At 44.6% G+C, this 21618-nt stretch overlaps 1 protein-coding gene across 2 annotated transcripts in view; it reads right to left on the bottom strand.

Annotated features, from left to right (window-relative positions):
• Positions 1–21618, bottom strand: part of LOC135539552 (solute carrier family 12 member 5-like) — a 173845-nt gene that overhangs the window by 95847 nt on the left and 56380 nt on the right. For both annotated transcript variants that reach the window (XM_064965487.1, XM_064965488.1), the window contains exons 2-4: positions 15866–15963; positions 14418–14558; positions 3249–3395 (exon numbers count right to left, since the gene is read on the bottom strand). In XM_064965487.1, the coding sequence (XP_064821559.1) occupies positions 3249–3395; positions 14418–14558; positions 15866–15963 (386 nt within the window). The remainder of the gene's footprint in view (positions 1–3248; positions 3396–14417; positions 14559–15865; positions 15964–21618) is intronic.

The following is a 21618-nucleotide window of genomic DNA, read 5'->3' as shown; positions in this document are numbered from 1 at the left end:
AACTTCACCATGCTCAAGGAGATATTCATTGTCTGCTTTGTTTTACCCATCTACCAATAGGTGCCCTTCTTTGTGAGGCATTGGAAAACCTCACTGTTGAATCTGTGTTTGAAATGTAATGCTCGACTGAGGGACCTTATAGATGTGTGGGGTACAGAACTGTATGTGTGAGGTACAGAGATGAGGTAGTCATTCACAAATCAGTCCATGCAATTTATTATGTGACATGTTAGGTAAATGTGTACTCCTGTACTTATTTAGGCTTGACGTAGTAAAGGGGTTGAATACTTATTGACTCAAGACACTTCAGCTTTTCATTTATATTTAATTTGTAAAAACATTTTTTTTTAAATTACACTTTGACATTATAGGGTATTGTGGTTAGACTAGTGACACAAAATTGTAATTTAATACATGATTTATTCAGCCTGTAACTCAACAAAATTTGTAAAAAGTCAAGAGGTGTACATACTTTCTGAAGGCACTGTAGTTAGGGTGAAACAGCACATGAAGACATTAACAAAGGAGCATAGGCTTTAGCTCATCAGTCCAATACAGTCTAGGATGCAGTCCACCCCAAATTCAACCCCCCCCACCCAAACCCATGAGTAACACAGACACAGTGAGGCTGCTGCCTATATACAGACTTGAAATAATTTGCCACTTTAATAAATGGATCACTAGTCACTTTAATAATGCCACTTTAATAATGTTTACATATCTTGTATTACTCATCTCATATGTATATACTGTAATTTATACCATCTATTGCATCTTGCCTATGCCGCTCTGTCATTGCTCATCCATATATTTATACAGTGCCTTGCGAAAGTATTCGGCCCCCTTGAACTTTGCGACCTTTTGCCACATTTCAGGCTTCAAACATAAAGATATAAAACTGTATTTTTTTTTTTAGAATCAACAACAAGTGGGACACAATCATGAAGTGGAACGACATTTATTGGATATTTCAAACTTTTTTAACAAATCAAAAACTGAAAAAATTGGCCGTGCAAAATTATTCAGCCCCCTTAAGTTAATACTATGTAGCGCCACCTTTTGCTGCGATTACAGCTGTAAGTCGCTTGGGGTATGTCTCTATCAGTTTTGCACATCGAGAGACTGAAATGTTTTCCCATCCCATCTGATCAGAGCACCTTCTTCCACATGTTTGGTGTGTCTCCCAGGTGGCTTGTGGCAAACTTTAAACGACACTTTTTATGGATATCTTTAAGAAATGGCTTTCTTCTTGCCACTCTTCCATAAAGGCCAGATTTGTGCAATATACGACTGATTGTTGTCCTATGGACAGAGTCTCCCACCTCAGCTGTAGATCTCTGCAGTTCATCCAGAGTTATCATGGGCCTCTTGGCTGCATCTCTGATCAGTCTTCTCCTTGTATGAGCTGAAAGTTCAGAGGGACGGCCAGGTCTTGGTAGATTTGCAGTGGTCTGATACTCCTTCCATTTCAATATTATCGCTTGCACAGTGCTCCTTGGGATGTTTAAAGCTTGGGAAATCTTTTTGTATCCAAATCCGGCTTTAAACTTCTTCACAACAGTATCTCGGACCTGCCTGGTGTGTTCCTTGTTCTTCATGATGCTCTCTGCGCTTTTGACGGACCTCTGAGACTATCACAGTGCAGGTGCATTTATACGGAGACTTGATTACACACAAGTGGATTGTATTTATCATCATTAGTCATTTAGGTCAACATTGGATCATCCAGAGATCCTCACTGAACTTCTGGAGAGAGTTTGCTGCACTGAAAGTAATGGGGCTGAATAATTTTGCACGCCCAATTTTTCAGTTTTTGATTTGTTAAAAAAGTTTGAAATATCCAATAAATGTCGTTCCACTTCATGATTGTGTCCCACTTGTTGTTGATTCATCACAAAAAAATATATATCGTTATGTTTGAAGCCTGAAATGTGGCAAAAGGTCGCAAAGTTCAAGGGGGCCGAATACTTTCGCAAGGCACTGTATGTATATATTCTTATTCAATTCACTTACTTAGATTTGTGTGTATTATGTAGTTGTTGTGGAATTGTTAGATTACTTATTAGATATTGCTGCACTGATTTGAAAGACACTTACAGTGTAACAGCACATGAAGGCATTGACAAAGGATCGTAACCTTTTTAAAATTTTCACCTGAAATGAAGCAAGGATATGCATAGTCTTGATACCATTTGAAGGGAAACAATTTGAGGTTTGTGGAAATGTGAAATTCATGTAGGAGAATATAACACATTCGATCTGGTAAAAGATAATACAAAGAAAAAAACATGCAGCTTTTTTTGTCATGTTTTTTTTGTTCCATCATCTTTGAAATGCAAGAGAAAGGCCATTCTTTCAGATAGGAGTCTAGTTGTAATATAGCTTTTGGCCACCAGATGACAGCAGTGTGTGTGGAAAGTTTCAGACTGATCGAGGGAAGAATTACATTACTGCACAATATTTTGTATCAAGTCTGCCAGGAGTTTGCCCAAATGTGCCAAATTGGTCAATTGATACATTTTCAAGTACATAACTATAGAGAACATACAAAAATGCTATGGTAATAAAATGTGTAAGCATACACACTCCTAGGAGTGTCATACATGATGGATCATTAGCTTATACACTAACTTTCACACATCTAGATGGCCGGACGGGGTGGGTGTGGAGCCAGAGACAGCAGTGGGGTCAAACTGTAGACCCCAGTTCCTACATTTGAACATAAGAATGGATTTTATCAAACAAAACTATGCTACATTTTATCTCTGGGATGACAAATCAGAGCAAGATTACTGAATGTAAGTACATTATTTACCTTCAGAGGTGAATGTATCAAACCAGTTGCCGTGATAAAAAAAATTTCTCCTCAAACAATAGCATGGTAATTTTTCACTGTAATAGCTACTGTTAATTGGACACTGCAGTTAGATTAGCAAGAATTTAAATTTTCTGCCCATATCAGACATGACTATGTCCCGGAATTCTAGTCACATTAGCGCACGCTAGCAACAACCGTCCCGGTTTAGGGACACTCATCCTGTAGAGGTTAGAATGCCTAGACTTTAGCTAACACAGTCTAATTACATGCAGGCAGGGATGGAAGTTAAGGATTTTGGGTACTGGCCAGCCAGGCTAGTAGACTTCAATTTGTACTAATTTGGTCTAAAATGTACTAGCCACAGGCTAGCGTGCTAGCTTAATTTCCATCCCTGCATGTAGGTGTCTCAGATTCGAACACAGGTACTTACAGTGGAACAGCACATGAAGACGATGATGAAGGAGCCAATGACTCCTCCGATGCCGACCATCCAGGTCATCCGCAGGAACAGGATCACCCCGAAGATGTTCTGGATGCAGGGGAGGTACACTCCCATCAGGGTCCCCAGCGCTGGAGCCTGATTGGAGGGGAAGAGGAAGTGGACACACACTTTAGGTACATGGGGTCTTTAATGAGTGGTTTATTATATGCTTTTGTAACAGATATGGATGTGTGAACCACGCGACAAGTAATCATAGCCAAGGATTTCCCAGACAAGAATTTCAGGGAAACCTGGGAATACTGGGAAAGTTACAACCCTACACAGTCCACTAGGACTACAGCACCACCAAGAGTCAGTGAGTAATTTATACCCCGGGTGCAATATGGCAGTCTATTAAAATCACCCTGATACTATTCTGTTTTTCCATAGAGTATTTGAATATTTTCTTTCCTCCCATGGGAATGAATGGTCTAGGAGCCGGATGGCACATTGACAGAGTTTTAAGGCCAACCCATGGACTGCAATTACTGATACTAGATGGGTGGAGAGGCTCTGTGTTGTTTGCTAGATTTATTCATGGGCAGTTTCTCCTCCTGTTTTTTGGGATGTGTTTTATGTGGTGTGTGTGTGTGTGTGTGTGTGTGTGTGTGTGTGTGTGTGTGTGTGTGTGTGTGTGTGTGTGTGTGTGTGTGTGTTTGTGGGGCTGTATGTGTCTATGTGTGTGCATACGTGCATGGTTGGCTAGGTGTGTGTGCATGTGTGTGTGCGTGTGTGCGTACGTGTGAGTGTGTTACAGTTGAAGTGCGCCACAGTTGACCCGCATGCATAATGGAGTCATATTCATTTCCAGCTCAAGGACAACTTAGGCCAATAAAACATAATTGTCCCAATATCCAGTGGTGATCCTAAGTGAGTGAACAGACAGGCTGGCAATTTCTCATGAGATTTAAAATCAAAGACTAGGGGTGCATCTCAGCACTTTTACTTGGAATGCATAACCAAAGTCTCTGGGGGGAAATAGTGAGGAAATTAGTTCAAAATGGATGGAACACAGCTTCCTTGCAGAAAGAATAATTTATGATATGCTCTTGATAATGTAAAAATCACTGTAAATGTCAAACTTCAAAATCATACTCCATGACAATTAACCTCAATTGAGGCAATTCAATAGATATAATTACAGCACAATCTGTAATTTTAAATGGCTGTGACATCCACAGAAATATAATCACTAGAACGGAAGTCCCTTAACAAGTCAATGACGTCACAATTCTTGGACTGGTGGCTATTTAGGTTGTACTCATAGGAGTAAAGCTAGGTTGAAAATATACAGGTTACGACAGCGTCGTCACTAATCTGTGACCAGCACCGTTGCTAGCTACCAGTGCCGTTGCAGACTAGCATAGCTGGTCCCGTTGTTGTAAAGAGTTATGAGATATCAGAAACCCGTTGTCTTAATGTTTGTCATCTTCAATCTAGGAGTAAAGCAGGAAGTAGTCCCAGGGCCTATTCTAGTGATTCTATTTCTATGGTGACATCACTGCCAATCTGATGAATAGGCTCGATGAGGATGTGAAGAGTGCTGTCTGACAACTCTTTTAAAATAGGCTTATCTCCAGACATTGTTTTTGCTGTGTCAGTCTGGTGTGTACCTGTAACTGTTGTGAAGCAGTAATGGCTTTAAGGGAAGTCATAGTCCAATATGAAGCTGAAAGTAATGACAAAAATACCTTGAGAACACAACAGGACGAGATGGTTGTAAGGTTTCTTGAGCATAATGATAACTTTGATACTTTAATGCTTCTTAACTGCAATTCTGTGTCACGCCTTGGTCTTAGCATTTTGTGTTTTACTTAATTAGTTGGTCAGGCCAGGGTGTGACATGGGTTTATGTTTGTTGTATTTCTTAGTGGTGTTTTTTAGTTATTGGGATTGTGGCTGATTAGGGGTGTGTGTTGCATAGGTTTGGCTGCCTGAGGCGGTTCTCAATCAGAGTCAGGTGATTCTCGTTGTCTCTGATTGGGAACCGTATTTAGGTAGCCTGGGTTTCACTTTGTATTTCGTGGGTGATTGTTCCTGTCTCTGTGTTAGTGTTCACCAGACAGGCTGTATAGGTTTTTCACGTTCCGTTTGTTGTTTTTTGTATTTATAAGTTATTTCGTGTATCGTCATTTGTTCCATTAAAAACATGAGTAACCAACACGCTGCATTTCGGTCCGACTTTCTTGCGACAAACGAAGAACGCCATTACAGAATCACCCACCACACACGGACCGAGCAGAGTGTTAACATGCAGCTGGAGCAGCGAAGGGAGGACGTTATGGACAGCAGAGGCTTGGAGTATACGACGTGGGAAGAAATAGACAGGTGGGCGGCCGACCCAGAGAGAGTGCCGGAGCCCGCCTGGGATTCGCTGGAGCAGTGCGAAGAGGGCTATAGGAGAATCGAGTCGAAAAGAAAGACACGGCGGCGCAGAGCGAAACCCGAAAATCAGCCCCAAAAATTTCTTGGGGCTCAGAGGGAGAGTGGCTGAGTCAGGAGACAGACCTGAGCCAACTCCCCCTGTTTATCGTGAGGAGCCAAGGAGGAGACCAGAACCGGTGTTGGAGGTGAGCGAAGCAGAGACTGTAAAGGAGTTAATGGGGAAATTGGAGGAGAGAGTAATGAGGGAGTTGCTAGTTTGGTGCTTTAGGTACAAGATTCGTCCGACGGAGCGTGTCGGGGATTTAATGGCACCTGGGTCAGCGCTCCATACTAGTCCTGAGGTGCGTGTTAGTCGGCTGGTGAAAAATGTGCCAGCCTCACGCACTAGGCCTCCTGTGTACCTACATAGCCTTGCACGTCCTGTGCCAATCCTGCTCTCAGGCTCTCCAGTACACCTTCACGGATCATTCCATCCTGTGACACCTTCACACACCAGTCCTCCGGTAGCAGCTCCCCGCACCAGGCTTCCTGTGCGTGTCCTCAATCCTGTAGCACCAGTTCCAGCACTACGCACCAGGCCTTCAGTGCGCCTCGACTGTTCAGCGCAGCCAGCGCTTTTCTCCTTTCCTGCGCTGCTGGAGTCTCCCGCCTGTTTAGCGCAGCCAGAGCCTTTCTCCTCTACTGCGCTGCCGGAGTCTCCCGCCTGCCCAGCGCCGCCAGTCTGCACAGCGCCGCCTGTCTGCCCAGCGTCGCCAGTCTGCCCAGCGTCGCCAGTCTGCCCAGCGCCGCCAGTCTGCTTGGAGCAGCCTGAGCTGCCAGTCTGCAAGGAGCTGCCAGTCTACATGGAGCAGCTAGAGCTGCCAGTCTGCAAGGAGCTGCCAGTCTGCATGGAGCAGCCAGAGCTGCCAGTCTGCATGGAGCAGCTAGAGCTGCCAGTCTGCATGGAGCTGCCAGTCTGCAAGGAGCTGCCAGTCTGCAAGGAGCTGCCAGTCTGCATGGAGCAGCCAGAGCTTCCAGTCAGCATGGAGCAGCCAGAGCCGTCAGTCAGCATGAAGCAGCCAGAGCCGTCAGTCTGCCAGGATCTGCCAGTCAGCCAGACTCTTCCAGATCTGCCAGTCAGCCAGACTCTTCCAGATCTGCCAGTCAGCCAGACTCTTCCAGATCTGCCAGTCAGCCAGACTCTTCCAGATCTGCTATTCAGCCAGACTCTTCCAGATCTGCCAGACAGCCAGACTCTTCCAGATCTGCCAGTCAGCCAGACTCTTCCAGATCTGCCAGTCAGCCAGACTCTTCCAGATCAGCCAGTCAGCCAGACTCTTCCAGATCTGCTATTCAGCCAGACTCTTCCAGATCTGCCAGTCAGCCAGACTCTTCCAGATCTGCTATTCAGCCAGACTCTTCCAGATCTGCCAGTCAACCAGACTCTTCCAGATCTGCTAGTCAACCAGACTCTTCCAGATCCGCCAGTCAGCCAGGATCTGCCGGATTCAACTGCCTGGCTGGGCTTCATCTCAGTACTGGGCTTCTTCTCAGTACTGGGCTTCTTCTCAGTACTAGGCTTCCTCTCAGTACTGGGCTTCCTCTCAGTACTGGGCCGCCCCTCAGTCCCGAGCTGCCCCTCAGTCCCGAGCTGCCCCTCAGTCCCGAGCTTCCCCTCAGTCCAGAGCTGTCTCAGTCCCGAGCTGCCCCTCAGTCACGAGCTGCTCCTCAGTTCAGTGGGGTTCTGGGTGAGGACTATTCGGCCATGGTCGGCGGCGAGGGTGGATCATCCCAGGACGCGAAGGGGAGGAACTATGACATTTATGGAGTGGGGTCCACGTCCCGAGCCGGAACCGCCACCATGGACAGACGCCCACCCGGACCCTCCCTATTGTTTTGAGGTGCACCTTAGGGGGGGGGGGGGGTTCTGTCACGCCTTGGTCTTAGTATTTTGTGTTTTAGTTCATTAGTTGGTCAGGCCAGGGTGTGACATGGGTTTATGTTTGTTGTATTTCTTAGTGGGGTTTTTTAGTTATTGGGATTGTGGCTGATTAGGGGTGTGTGTTGTATAGGTTTGGCTGCCTGAGGCGGTTCTCAATCAGGGTCAGGTGATTCTCGTTGTCTCTGATTGGGAACCGTATTTAGGTAGCCTGGGTTTCACTTTGTATTTTGTGGGTGATTGTTCCTGTCTCTGTGTTAGTGTTCACCAGACAGGCTGTATAGGTTTTTCACGTTCCGTTTGTTGTTTTTTGTATTTATAAGTTATTTCGTGTATCGTCATTTGTTCCATTAAAAACATGAGTAACCAACACGCTGCATTTCGGTCCGACTTTCTTGCGACAAACAAAGAACGCCGTTACATTCTGAGAGTTTTCCAGGCCTGGGGGGCACTGATTAATGCGAGAGAACATTCCTGGGGCTTGAATTGGCAGCAGCTGTTGAGTTGAGAAAGTAGACTTTTTAATTAAATCATCTATGAGAAAAAAAGGGCATCCTGATGAATCCCTGACATTAAATGAATATTAAGCGTGCAAATTCTGGGTCTGATATCATTTGATTTGAAAAGCTGAGCTTGGGATATTAATAAGAGCCTGTTTGGAGAGTCTTAAAAAGTCGCACAAACATAATTATTTTCTCATTTTCCCGAGGAACAACAAGCCAAGTGTACACGCAGAGTTCCAATTAGAAAGCTCATCACTTGAGAAATGCTGCTGAAACTGTGCAGACAATGTTACATTGCCTGCAAACCTGAAGACTAGGTTTAGTCGAGCGGGATTGTGCAGTCTTGTGGCAGGCAGGAGACCCGGGTCTGAATCCAGTTTGTTAAACATATTATGTTGTTCTGTATCAAACCTGAACACTGAGAGTATTAGTCAAATATATCTTCCACACCAATGTTGTAAAGTACTCTAGTAAAGTAGGCTGGAGTAATCCTGAGTTATGGTTCATCAGGGCCAAATCCTTATTTTGTAACTCAAGGTAAGATTCAGCCCATATGTTTTGCGGAACCTCTTCTTCGAGCCTATTTCCCCCTGTCAATATTTTGCCCGTTAGGGGACGCCATACTGTACTCAGGGGCTGACACTTTAGCTGACCTGTTTTTTGTTAATTTCCCTCTGTTTGTTTTTTTTTTATCTGACAGTTCACCTAACATCTATTCATTGAAATCCTCTTTTACACCCGCAAGCAACACCAAAAGGATGATTTATACTGGGAATTGTGTTCACCTTTAATCAATGATCAAAACCACGCATTCTCACGTTCCATATGGGAGCGGCGCAGAACAAACATCAGTCCATCTTTGTCATCTCTCTCTCTCTCCTTATGGTAATGACTCTCACAGTTTGCCTGGGGTCTGGCTTATGCAAATGAGAGAGCTGCTGTGGCTGTGCCCTTCAGTGTGCAGTGTGCGGCAAGAATCTCAATAAAGTTGTTTTCTATTCAAAATTCAAAACTCTAAAGTTCCCTAGGCCTTCCACTTATTTAGAGATGGCTGTCGGATTTTTGTGTCATGACTTTAGTCAGAATGGAATTTGCTTTTTCAAATAATTGAATGGCATCTGGGTTTTGCAATTATCATACTTTTATTTTTGCCTCCTTCAAATTTTATAGGCTACATTCCATTTCACCAATACAACATTTCCAGAAACAGCTCCAGTTTTTAGATGAATACACGTTGCATGGTTAATAGTGATTTCAATATGGGACAATGGTACTGTTTAAAGTTAAGTTATTATGTAATAGGTTTAATTATTATGAGCTTTATGGATTTGTTTTGACCTTTCCCCTATGCTAAATGAGTGAAAGATACACCGAAAGGTAGATCCTAGAATGTTTGTTTGGTCTAAACAAAAAATGTGATTAATATATGCATGACATATGGCTGAAATATTCTCTTTTAAATACAAATTATGCAGGAGGAATTAAGTGGATTTTTTTTAATCAAGCACAGAATATTAAATGATCAAATGAGAGCCAACATTTGTCAATATAATTCCACAGGTTTTTTTCCAACTTTACACCACTTTCATCCATCTTTCATCCACTCTTTAACATGGCTATAATTAAGAACATAGAATTTCCATGAACTTCCATACAAGTGGCTGGGCTATACTCGCTTCAGGGGCGTATGTAATATACAATACACTCCAGGTGTAGTGGGCTGAAAGTTCACCTTCCATCTGTATTTTGGTGTAGAGTTGAAAAACTGCTGTAAATCGCTGTCCCTGCAGAAACATGATCAGGGGACTATAGCCGGAGTATAGTGGTCAGATTCTAATAACACTGTATCCTTCCATTTACATAGCACACAATAGTGTGTAACAAATCACATGAGAGAGGTGCCCAAGATTAAATGTATTTGCTATAGGTACTACGATGTTGAATGATGCAGCGCTTTGCTAGCTTCCTGTCCTTTGCGCCCCTCTGTATCTGAAGAGTACTTGTAACTTCTGATTTCCCCAGTTGACCTTTATGTATGGTATCCATATTAGGACAATCCTGAGACTGTCCTAACATGGACACCGTATTAATGTGTCCAAACACTCTCAACCGGAGCACATCTTAAATCAGTGAAAACAAGCTACAGTGTAACTGTGAATTCCATTTGATAGCTGCGTCATTATTCCCTCTAATACCCTTTTCACACTACTGAGCTGAGCCGTGCTGAGCTGTACAGTGATGGCCTGGTTAGGCATCCACCATAGTTCCTAGAATCGCGCTGGAAAGGACAATGTGAAAAGAAAATATCCAAACCAGGGCAGTATGGGCCCTTGTCAAAAGTAGTGCACTATAAAGGGAATACGGTTCCATTTGGGATGTCGCCTAGCTACTGTATGTGTATATCAATGGGCCCTTTCTATCTACACTCTATTCTCAATAACACCATTCACACTGGGTGGACAAATACCCATACACAACAAGACCCCACAAAGGTGGAATACAGCAACAATCAAAGTGAGAGATAGCCCTCCCGTAGTTGTTCTCCATATGGCAAATGATGTCATTTTCAGAGCTTCCACTTACAGTAGAGCAACACAAAAGACCCTCAGCCCTGCATCTCAGTCTACTGTCGGAGAGGTCTCGATGGCTAACAATACACAATATATCCCTGCAGAAACATACACCCAGATTGGAAAAAGCTGTGAAAATTGCCATCTACAAGCTTCAACACAGTTTACAACATAGGGTTGTTTGTTAACTTCCTGTACCAAATGGCACCTTATTCCCTCGATAGTGCAGCCACTTGAGTGCAGCCACCTCAGAGCATTATGTAGGGAATAGGGTGCCATTTGGGACACATGCAGGGTCTCAGTAAGATTATTATAAAGCTACCAGGCAGATAGACAGTGAGCATGTCCTGTAGCCTACACAATAATAATGAACAAGAATACACTTGTTGAGATTTGCCAAAATGCCACAAGATTGGGAAGAAAAAAACGTATCGAAAAACAAAAACAATATTGAGAAGTAGCCACAGCAGATGGGACACTTGTTTCTATTGAATTACTCCGTATGGGGGATCCAATGGCTCTATTTTAGGGAGCTCCACTTCCATTCACATTCAATTGGCATTTCATTCCCGGACCTAGACTTCCAGAATCGGGAGAACTAGTGAGGCCCAATAGAAAATTGGCTGGTAGCTAGCAGCATGATGATTTCCCTCTGGACCGTTGGAGCTGGATCAGTCGAGAACGGAGAAAGGGGCAACTGCGTTGCCACTGCGGGTTGGCACCGCGGTGTTGAGAAGAGACAGCTGCCCCACGACCCCCTGGGAGACGCAGTCAGCCCAGTGCTATCTGGCTCAGGTGTGGTGGTCCCACAGCAGGCTCCACCTCCTGCCAACCCCCCCCTCCCCCGCTCGTAACAGCTGCTTCAGAACCAGCTCTCTGCCACCTTGCTACCCAGGTGCCCTCATCCTCGCCAACCCTTACTCAATCACCCCCTCACTCGACCCTTAGCCACCACAGCCACCTGAGACCACTCACAGGGCCCTCTTATTCTCCACAGACACAAACACTGGAGGCCGATAAGGATTCTTTACAAATGCACCCTTCATGGCTTGGGGTTGTTTAGCTGTTAGGGTCGCTGAATTCAGACCACATGTGTCGGTGTGTATTCTAATCTGGCCCACACCCTTCTGACACAAACCCTCCTTCAACTTTCTCTATCTCACAGTCTCTATCCAATATAGAAAAAGCACTCAAGGAATGGGACTGCTGCCTTCCTACTTTCGTGTTATGTGAAAGGTTCGCTGTCTACAGATGGTCTACTAATGTTGTACAGGCTCCTAAACAAAAGAAAAACATGTTTGATATTTATCATCTCACGCATTACATAAATGCCATCATGAAAGCCATTAAATGTGCTTCTAGAACTCTGTTAAGTGTTGTGTGTCATGTAGTGTGTAGGCAGCTTAAGAGGATATATAGAGGACTGGTTAAGGCATTTGGACAGCTTTTTCCTGGTATAAGAGATTGGTTTTGGGTGGGGAGAAGGAGATAAATGGGGTCAGGTGAGAGAAGAGGAGAAGAGTAATGAGGAGATGAGGTGAGGGAGGAGGAAAGATGAAGAGAGAAAAAAAAGTAGAGGAAAGGAGAGTAAATGGACGACCTAGCTGCAGAGGATGGAACAAGACAAAAACGAGGAGGTGAGATACGGCTGAGGAGATTAGGAAATAGGAAAAAAAGAAGAAAGGCGAGGAGAAGAAAGAAGATCTGTAGCTATGGGGAAAAGAGAAGAGCGGACTTGAACTCACTACTGCAGTAACTGTCTGGAAGAAAGCTGACATTGCTGGAGGGTATACAGTACTGTACAATTGAGGTGATAATATAGTAAGCAGAGCGAGCACAGATGCTGTACCTCGACTTCTAAAGCAATGCAAGTGCTGAGGTGCAACGAGAGGTGTGGGAAGCGGGGGCTAGGAGCTTGCAATGCCATCTTCTCGCTCTGTTGCGCAAACAGGAGTTGACAGGGCTAATGCTTTTCAGCTCAGGTGTGCTGAATTACTACAGAGGGTGGGAGAGAGAGGAGAGAGGGCACCAAATATCTCCCTCCAAATGTCCGCCTACAGGTGTGGATTAACCCGCTGCACACTGGTCAATGGTGTTTGTGTGTGTGTAGGAGAGAAACAGAGTCAGGGAGAGGTAGAAGAGAGAAGGAGAGGAGAGGGAGTGAGGTGAGAAGATTGAGTGTGAGAGAGAAAGAGGGGAAGGGAGAGGAGTGAGAGAAAGGGGGAAGGGGGGATGTTTGTTCATGGGTAGAAAAAGTGCCTATGTCTATATGTGTATGTGTGTCATTTAGCCAAGTACATAGGAAGAACATGAAGTGCTGCAGGCCAGAATTATTACTAAATGGTCATTCCTGCTTGCTGGAATATTCTGCAACAGGATAGCAATGAATACTGTTTAGTTTTAACCCTACTTTCTGTTTGCTAAGTAGGGGCATATGTAAGCTGTGAAATCTCCATTTAGCTTGATTATCAACACTGTCAAACTGCAGACGGAACTGTAGTATAACATGAAGCAACATTAATCAAGATACAATCTTCGCAGGGCTACCGGCATGAATACTAATGCAAGACTGGGGATTCTAATAAGAAAATGAAGAGGCATTGTAAAACACAATGACCTGGAAGGAAAGCACCATTAGAGATGGGGATGCAGTATTTTTCACCACACCATCATAATTCTTCCCAATAGAAACTCACAGGGGAAAAACACCCAGCTCCCACAGATTGGGGGAACTGTATCCATCTTAACCCCGGCAACCTCCAGACTGATCCCTGATGTCACACGGTATGAAAACCCTCTAATCTCTCTTTTCACACTGCGCCGTACAAAACGCTCGGCCTGTCAAACTCAATGGGTTGATGATGAAAGGGAGAGAGAGGAAAGAGGAGAGGGGAGAAAAAGGGATCGTTGTCGGAATGATAAACGCCATCGGGCTGCCTTAATGAAAAGCCTCTCCTGTTGATGGGGAGATTGCCTTTGGAATGGGCTGCTGATTGGAGAAACAGCTGCTTGGCGTACCGAGCAGGCTAATTAAGTATCGAAGGGCCGGGGAAGGTGACCGGGAAGATTAGCCTCTGCTGCCCGGCACTTCCATTGGAGGAGTACTGAGTCCAATATATCTATCTCTCAACTCTCTGCTCTAGTCAGCCATTTCCCTGGACTGGTGGGTAGGAGGTTGGTGCAGGGATATAGTGGAAGATAAAAGGAAGTGGCAACTGAAAAGACTGTAAAAAGTAAGCAACTTAAACGCTTATGCAGAGGAACAGTCCAGGTAAAAAGGACTGACAAAAATGAGGAAGGTAAACAGAGAGCCAGAAAAAATCACAGAGAACCAAATATAGAATGAAACCAAACAGAAATAGATGGGGAAAAACTCAGGGTGAAAATGCTGTGAGTCAGTCTCTGACTGACCAGTGCTGTGTTACAGGTCTCTTCTTTTTTTTTTTTACCTTTATTTAACTAGGCAAGTCAGTTAAGGACAAATTCTTATTTTCAATGACAGACTAGGAACAGTGGGTTAACTGCCTTGTTCAGGGACAGAACAACAGCTTTTTACCTTGTCGGCTCAGGGATTTGATCTTGAAACATTTCGGTTACTAGTCAAACACTCTAACCACTAGGCTACCTGCCGTCTGACTGGCCAGTGTCATTACAGGTCTGACTGACCAGTGCTGTGTTACTGGTCTGAGTGACCAGTGCTGTATTACTGGTCTGACTGACCTGTGTTGCAACAGCAACTTACCTTGACAGGTTTCTTCTTCTTTTTGTCTTCCTCCTCATTGTCGGCCTCCTCCTCGTGCTCCTTGCTGCCCTGGGGGAGGTTGGAGTAGTTGGCCAGACTACTGAGCATAGACGATACCATGGGACTGGTCTCCATCTCCTCCTGCAAAGTACATTGACACAAACAGGATAACATAACAATTGGTCAATTCCATAATAAAACTGCAGTAGGCAAAGTAGTGAGCATATTGACACAAGATGGATTCACTGCATGATGGATTCTCTACAAGATGGATCCCCTGCATGATGGATTCCCTACAAGATGGATTCCCTGCATGATGGATTCCCTGCAAGATGGATTCCCTGCATGATGGATTCCCTGCAAGATGGATTCCCTGCATGATGGATTCCCTGCATGATGGATTCCCTGCAAGATGGATTCCCTGCATGATGGATTCCCTGCATGATGGATTCCCTGCATGATGGATTCCCTGCATGATGGATTCCCTGCAAGATGGATTCCCTGCATGATGGATTCCCTGCATGATGGATTCCCTGCATGATGGATTCCCTGCAATATGGATTCCCTGCATGATGGATTCTCTGCATGATGGATTCCCTGCATGGTGGATTCACTGCATGATGGATTCCCTGCAAGATGGATTCCCTGCAAGATGGATTCCCTGCATGATGGATTCCCTACATGATGGATTCCCTACATGATGGATTCCCTGCAAGATGGATTCCCTGCAAGATGGATTCCCTGCAAGATGGATTCCCTGCAAGATGTATTCACCGAATGATGGATTCCCTGCATGATAGATTCCCTGCATGATAGATTCCCTGCATGATGGATTCCCTGCATGATGGATTCCCTGCAAGATGGATTCCCTGCATGATGGATTCCCTGCATGATGGATTCCCTGCAAGATGGAAGATGACGTGGTGCAAAATAAAGTGGGAAGCAATATGACAAAATTGGGGTGTAAAATATAAAATGTGCAATATGAATACAAGCTCCTTAATGCAGTATATGCAGCAAACAACTCATCATTTCAAATGAGGATCCCTTTGAGAAACAATGTAACACACTTGGCTTTTTGGTTATGAAGGTAAATGGCTTTGTCTCAGTCATTTTCTGTAGCAGTTTGTAACTGTGCTTGTATTAACCTGAGGTGTTCACTCGCCCTTCAAACAGTAATTACCCTCATTAATCGATGCCAGGGCCCTTATTCAATCACTCGCTGATCCGTGAATGTGTGTGTGTGTGTGTGTGTTTGTGTGTGTGTGTGTGTCTGCCTACAAATTCCAGTCTCACAGGCAAGACCATACTCTGGTCATCATACAGTTGGCTTTGGTCGCATATGCATGAGTAGGTGTCTGTCCGTCCGCCCGTCCGTCCGTCTGTCTGTGCATTCGTTCCTGCATGTGTGTGTGTGTGTGTGTGTGTGTGTGTGTGTCTATACATACCTCAAACAGAGCCATATGTTTGCCATCGTATTGCTGGCTTTTCTCTGTGGCTTCACTGCTGTTGATGAAAGGGCTGCTCTCCTTGGGGTTCCCATCACCTGACAGAAGAGACAGAACCATCATCAGATGGGCTGAAATACAATGCATCCCCATTCTATTCAATACCTAAAATGGTCAAATGTTTCTCACGTCTCCCTGTTCTATAATTCGATACCTTAAAAGCGCAATGCGTAATTTGATTCACTACGTCTTTATGAATAAACAGAAGCCGTTGCCATTCAGAGCTTCATTCCCCAAACAAGAGACCCATCACATATGTGATGTCATGTTTTGGGACTGCAAGGCTTTGAGCAAGGCTGATAGCCCCAGTTAAGTGCTGACTTTAAAAAAAAAAAGTCCACGGGGTTTCACACTCGCTTGCCTGTTAGTCGAACTTGCAAGGACGACCTTCCCTGAAACACACATTTTAATTTACGCTCTAAGCTCCTCTCACCTGGGGTCATGTCTTGGACTGTGCCACGAGTCAAGCTATTTTTAGTGAAAACGCAGCCTGTGCGGTTGACGGTAGTGTACCGCTAACTGCATTCCCCCTCTGTACTCTCTATGGGGGAGTGAAGGAGAGAGTGGGTGAAGAGAGACTGAGAGACAGAGGTTGAAAGAGACCGACAAACAGAGAAAGGGAAATGGAAAAAACTGATAGAAAGAGAGAGAGAGAGAGACAGAGAGAGAGAGAGAGAGAGAGAGAGGCAAAGAGACAGAGAGCTGCGGAAGGAGAATATTAAAAGCTACGGGCGGTACTTCAATTCCAGCTCACGTCGCCCTACACCCGACCAAAAATACCTGCTCTGTTTAAAATGTAGGCCTGTCTATTTAATCCAACATGTTGTGGGTTTTTCAGGGCATGTCATATATTTCCACCCATAGACAATAATATCAGATGTACTCCGGAAGAAAACTGCACACATACTGTACATTAATATACAGGAATCACTACTATGTTGTGACAAGGCTTTAGGCTGTTGTAAGACTCCCCTGGGATTCAAAGCCCAGGTCATTTGATCTTTTGCTGAACAGCCTGGCAGCCTTCCTTAGATCATCAAATAAGAGACAGCTTGAGTCATACTTGAGCAGTGTTGTGCTTGACAGGGTAATACACCCTAAAAGTGAGTGGTCTACACACCTCTCATATCCTTTATCTCTCCCCCGGCCCATCTCTCCTGATAGTAAATGAATTGGAATTCCAACATCAAAAGGAACCATGATGAATGTATGAAAATAAGTGATGGTCCTCAAAGACATCCTGCCTTTTTCTTTCTTTGACCCTTCTCTACTTATCGTTCGTCAATCTCATCCCGCCATGCAAACTGTAACTATCGCTTAAAGAGGCAGTCAGCAAGTACTTTGTGAACCAAGCTTTGACTCTGGGAGAAGAATACAGTCTGTGTTTAGTACATACCTGAAATGTCATTTCTCAAAAGTAAAATGTCATCAACGGTCCCAAAGATGATGTGTAATAACATTGATGATCGACTCACTATTCCATATGTCAGCGACAGTATGAACTGGTGCTGCAGCATATGCCCTATGGTATATCATGTATTATAATATCATCAGTGAAATCCTATACTGAAATCCCTATGCATATGACGTCACAGTGCTTGATTAAAAACATTCCAAAATTCCCAAACTTGGAATGTATGGTATATATAACATTGATTGTGTACTCCCCTTTCCCCATATCTCAGTTACAAAGTAAATATATGAGGAGGTATATACTGTACAAGGTATATCCTATATATTGATATAATCAGAAAACGGTGACGTCACAGACAGCGCGATGCAGCAGACGGGTCAGCGGAGTGACTCTCCCATGATTACTTATCAAAAGGTGACAAGGCATCTGGCGCGTCACCACTCGAGAGCATGCTATGTTCCTGGCAGGAGGCTCTTGAAGATTTCCAGTCACTTGCAAGACCCTGGAGAATCCCCCTCCCCCCCCCCCCCTCCCTCCCTCTTCGTCCTCCCGTCTCCACCCCCCTGCTGCTAGTCAATGTCATCGCTGCTGATTTAACTACATCTTGGTTAAATGGTTCTGTGAGTTGGCGTAAAATGACATTTGAGCAGATTTCAATGATATATATGATGTGGTCATGAATAGAGAGGGATTCCTAACATTTGGGCATTTTTGGGGTGTGTAGTACAATGCCAATATACCACAGCTAAGGGTGGTTCTTATCCCCGACACAAAGCAGAGTGCCTGGATATTGGCCATATACCACAAACCCCCAAAGTGCTTTATTGCTTTTTAAAACCGGGTTCTAACATGGTCCCTACAAACCCCTGCTGTTACAAACCAAATGCTGGGCTAGAAGCAGGAGGATATAATGTGTTCATGAATTCCTTATTACTTTTCTCTTGTTATTTGCCTTGGAGCATCGTAGTGATTATTCAGAAAGAACAGTAAACAAGTATTTTTGTGTCATACCCATTGATGTTGCGATAGGTATTCTTATTGTTTACGAATGGAACAATTGACAGTCTCCGGAAGTTAGCTTAAGCCTTGAAAATCTGAGCTTTCCATTGTACAGTGGGTGATTGTGCTGCGTAGAATGCACAAGCTCAGTGTAGCGCAGCTCTTGCACAGATAGAACCCCACGAAATGTGGACAGAGTTTAAAGGGGTCTCCTTGAAGGTAAAGAGCCACAAAAGTGAATGTTGACTCTTTCAGAGTGCTAAGCTAACAACGGTAGAGGCCATTTTCGGGTGTTTGCTGCTGGGTTTCGGTGTCAATTTCCTCTCAACCCTAGGCAATTCAGGGATTGAATTGTATTTCGTACAGAGAGGTGCCATGTCCAATTCAACCGACAGGATTTGAAATGGAACTGACCCCCATTTCTGGGGTACATACGTTAATATTTGCAGTATCCCAAAGTTTTTTAGTGCATAGCCAAATGGCTTAATTCATGTGCATTAGCTATCTCATGCACTCATCCCCTCTGGCTCAGCCCAGAGGTGTGCTGCTCACTGCGCATCCTTGTGCCAATAATGAGCTGTGGGTTATCTCGATGCAGTGACCCAGCTTGCTGACATGGTTACAACAGTAGGTATAAGGTGAATGATGTCCGGTCAGCATTGCTATGCAATCTGTACTGTAGTACTCATGTGGTGCAGATTATAGAGTGCGATTCTAAGGCAGCCATCAGTGCTAGCTATTACGCTCTGCGAAAATGTCAGATCGGTGCCAACCGAAAGCAAAGCAAACCCACACCGTCAATAAACCAACACTGGGCTATTTGAACACACACAAACGGACACATAAAATCATGCCCACACATGCCCACATAAGGCCATAAATAGATATGTAGCTGATCTCTTTCTTTCTTTCCTTCCTTCTATCTCTGTCTCTCATCTCTCTCTGTCACACACACACACATCCACTGACACAAGCACGTCATATTGTCATATTGTCACATTTCCAATTAACATAGAATGCTACCAATGATAGCAATGCAACAATGTTCTCCTCACAAAACCAACTATTGACAGGACAAAGCCATTTACCCTTGGGAAAACTGAGTATGCACGACATCCCTCCAATTATTATCAATATGCACTAAGCAGGTGCGCAATCTCAACATGAGTTTTCATGCAGCCCTGCCAAGGAGGTTCCGCCTCTGACACAGCCGCTCTCAACTTCAACCAACCAAAAGCTGACGGCAGCCATTTTCTGATTGGCTGGAGACGCAATGGGCAAAAGGACTTTGGCACATTTACGAAGAGAGCTATCCTAGCTCTTAGCACGTTGACCAGCGACGTTGTCTTCCCATCATGAACGGGTAGGCATTGTAATTGTCTCTCACGGCTTTGTGCCATACCGCTAGCCGGGCACATCAGCTTTAATTATTTCTTAAACGCTAGGACTATCCATCAGCTATCTGCATCAGACACCTAGCAGAGGATGCTTGTTTGAAAGTCCAAGAAGTTGAATACAAATCGGCGATCCCTCCAAAACTCCATTTGTTTACTGTCTTTAGATTCTGGCGGTGAGGGTGGGATATGCTACTACAAGAGAAAACGATGATTCAGATATTATAGGGTCTAAGAATAACACACATTGATTTGTATATTATTCTTTGTTTTTCATTACAGTTTGAATTTGTGAGGTTCCTTGTCATTTTATGACCCGATATTGACATTTCCATGTGTACATTTAATCGCCACAGGCAAAATGGATACAATACACTATCATTATACCTATTGCATGATTTAACTGACTCATCTTATTTGGTTTGGACCTATACCCTTTTATAATCCTCTCTGTATCGTGTATAATATTAGTATTAAAGGTATTAAAAAAGCTTTGTGGCCATACAGTGAAGTGTATGTGTGTCCCAAATGGCACTCTATTCCCTATATAGTGCACTACTTGACCCGGCCGTTCTTCTTTCCCCAGACTCTCTGCTCCATCAAACAGACTCTGTCAGGCAAGCCGCCGCAGTGGGGTGCGGTGTACTGCATCCCCATTGGAGCTTCACGATCATGGTCCTCCAGGTACTTGGCAGCCTGGCAGGCAGTGTTTGGAGAGGAGCAGTCCCTGTTCTGTGCAGTGTAACCACTAGGCAGAGAAACATCACTCCTGCACAGTGACTGCCTAGAGGGCCATGAGTTGCATTAATTGGTGGGCTGTGGAGCTTGACAGGGCTGGAAGGAAGAGGGGAGACAGGGAAAGGAGAATGAGAGAGGGAGGGAGGAAGAAAGAGGGATTGAACCAATTCCTTATACACTGGTAGAATAATTGCCTGCAGAGCTAAGGTGATTCACACCTCGACTCCTTTGCCTTTTTTAAGCTGTGTAATAGGGAGGGAAGAAGAGGGTGGAGGGGGGAGTGGGGGAGGGAGGAGAGAGGAGCAAAGCCAGAGAAGAGGAGATTGACATATTTTCATGAGGTCATACATTTAAAATTCAACCTCACTCCCCACATGCCAGTGAACCAATCTCGGAGGAAAATTTCCGCACTGGTGCCAAAGTGATGCCAATTCAGGACGCCGACCCAAAACCTATCACACTTTTATTACACTTGGCACATTTTTGGATAAGGTGCTCCTGACAGAGGAGAAACGAGCTAGGCTCAAATTGAATACTGCGCGAGAGAGAGATCCAAACGCCAGGTCTGATGGGGAAAGGGGTTAGTTCGGTCCCGATCAGTTATCCACTTGCCGGGCCTGATTGAAGATGACATCTCGCCTACCGATTTTAATGGGATATGTGCAGGTGTGAATTGCCGCCGCAAATTAGCACCTGAGGCGTATCCTGCCGACTGACCCTTGTCTCCCTTGGCCCAGACAGATTCAAAAAAAAAAAAAGCCCAGATGACAGGACAGTGAGCACACACTCCCAGTCAAACTGTCAACAGCCCTTTTCCCTTGTCTCTGTTGACAGCTGGGAACAAGTAGAGCTCTCAGAGTACTGCCTGTCAGACAGAGAAAACTCATCTCACGGCATGAACCCGGAGAAAATAGCCCACCCTGAAGAGAAATGGGAGGGAAAGGTGTGAAATCACTCTCAGAGGAAAGGGGGGAGAGAGAGAAGTAGGGACTAGGAAAGGGTCAGAGAGAAAGTGAGTGAGAGCATGTAGATGAGGAGAGAGAGGGGAGAGAGCGAGGGAAAGAAAGAAAGAAGTTGAAGAGGCTGAGAGAAATATAGAAACAAAAGACTAAAATACCAAGACAGACATGACAGTGAAGGAGAAAGAG

Source organism: Oncorhynchus masou, chromosome 5 (genome assembly GCF_036934945.1).
Source record: "Oncorhynchus masou masou isolate Uvic2021 chromosome 5, UVic_Omas_1.1, whole genome shotgun sequence".
Classification (NCBI taxonomy): Eukaryota; Metazoa; Chordata; class Actinopteri; order Salmoniformes; family Salmonidae; genus Oncorhynchus; species Oncorhynchus masou.
Note: the sequence above shows the minus strand (reverse complement) of the source record. Positions and strands in the feature narration are given on the sequence as shown.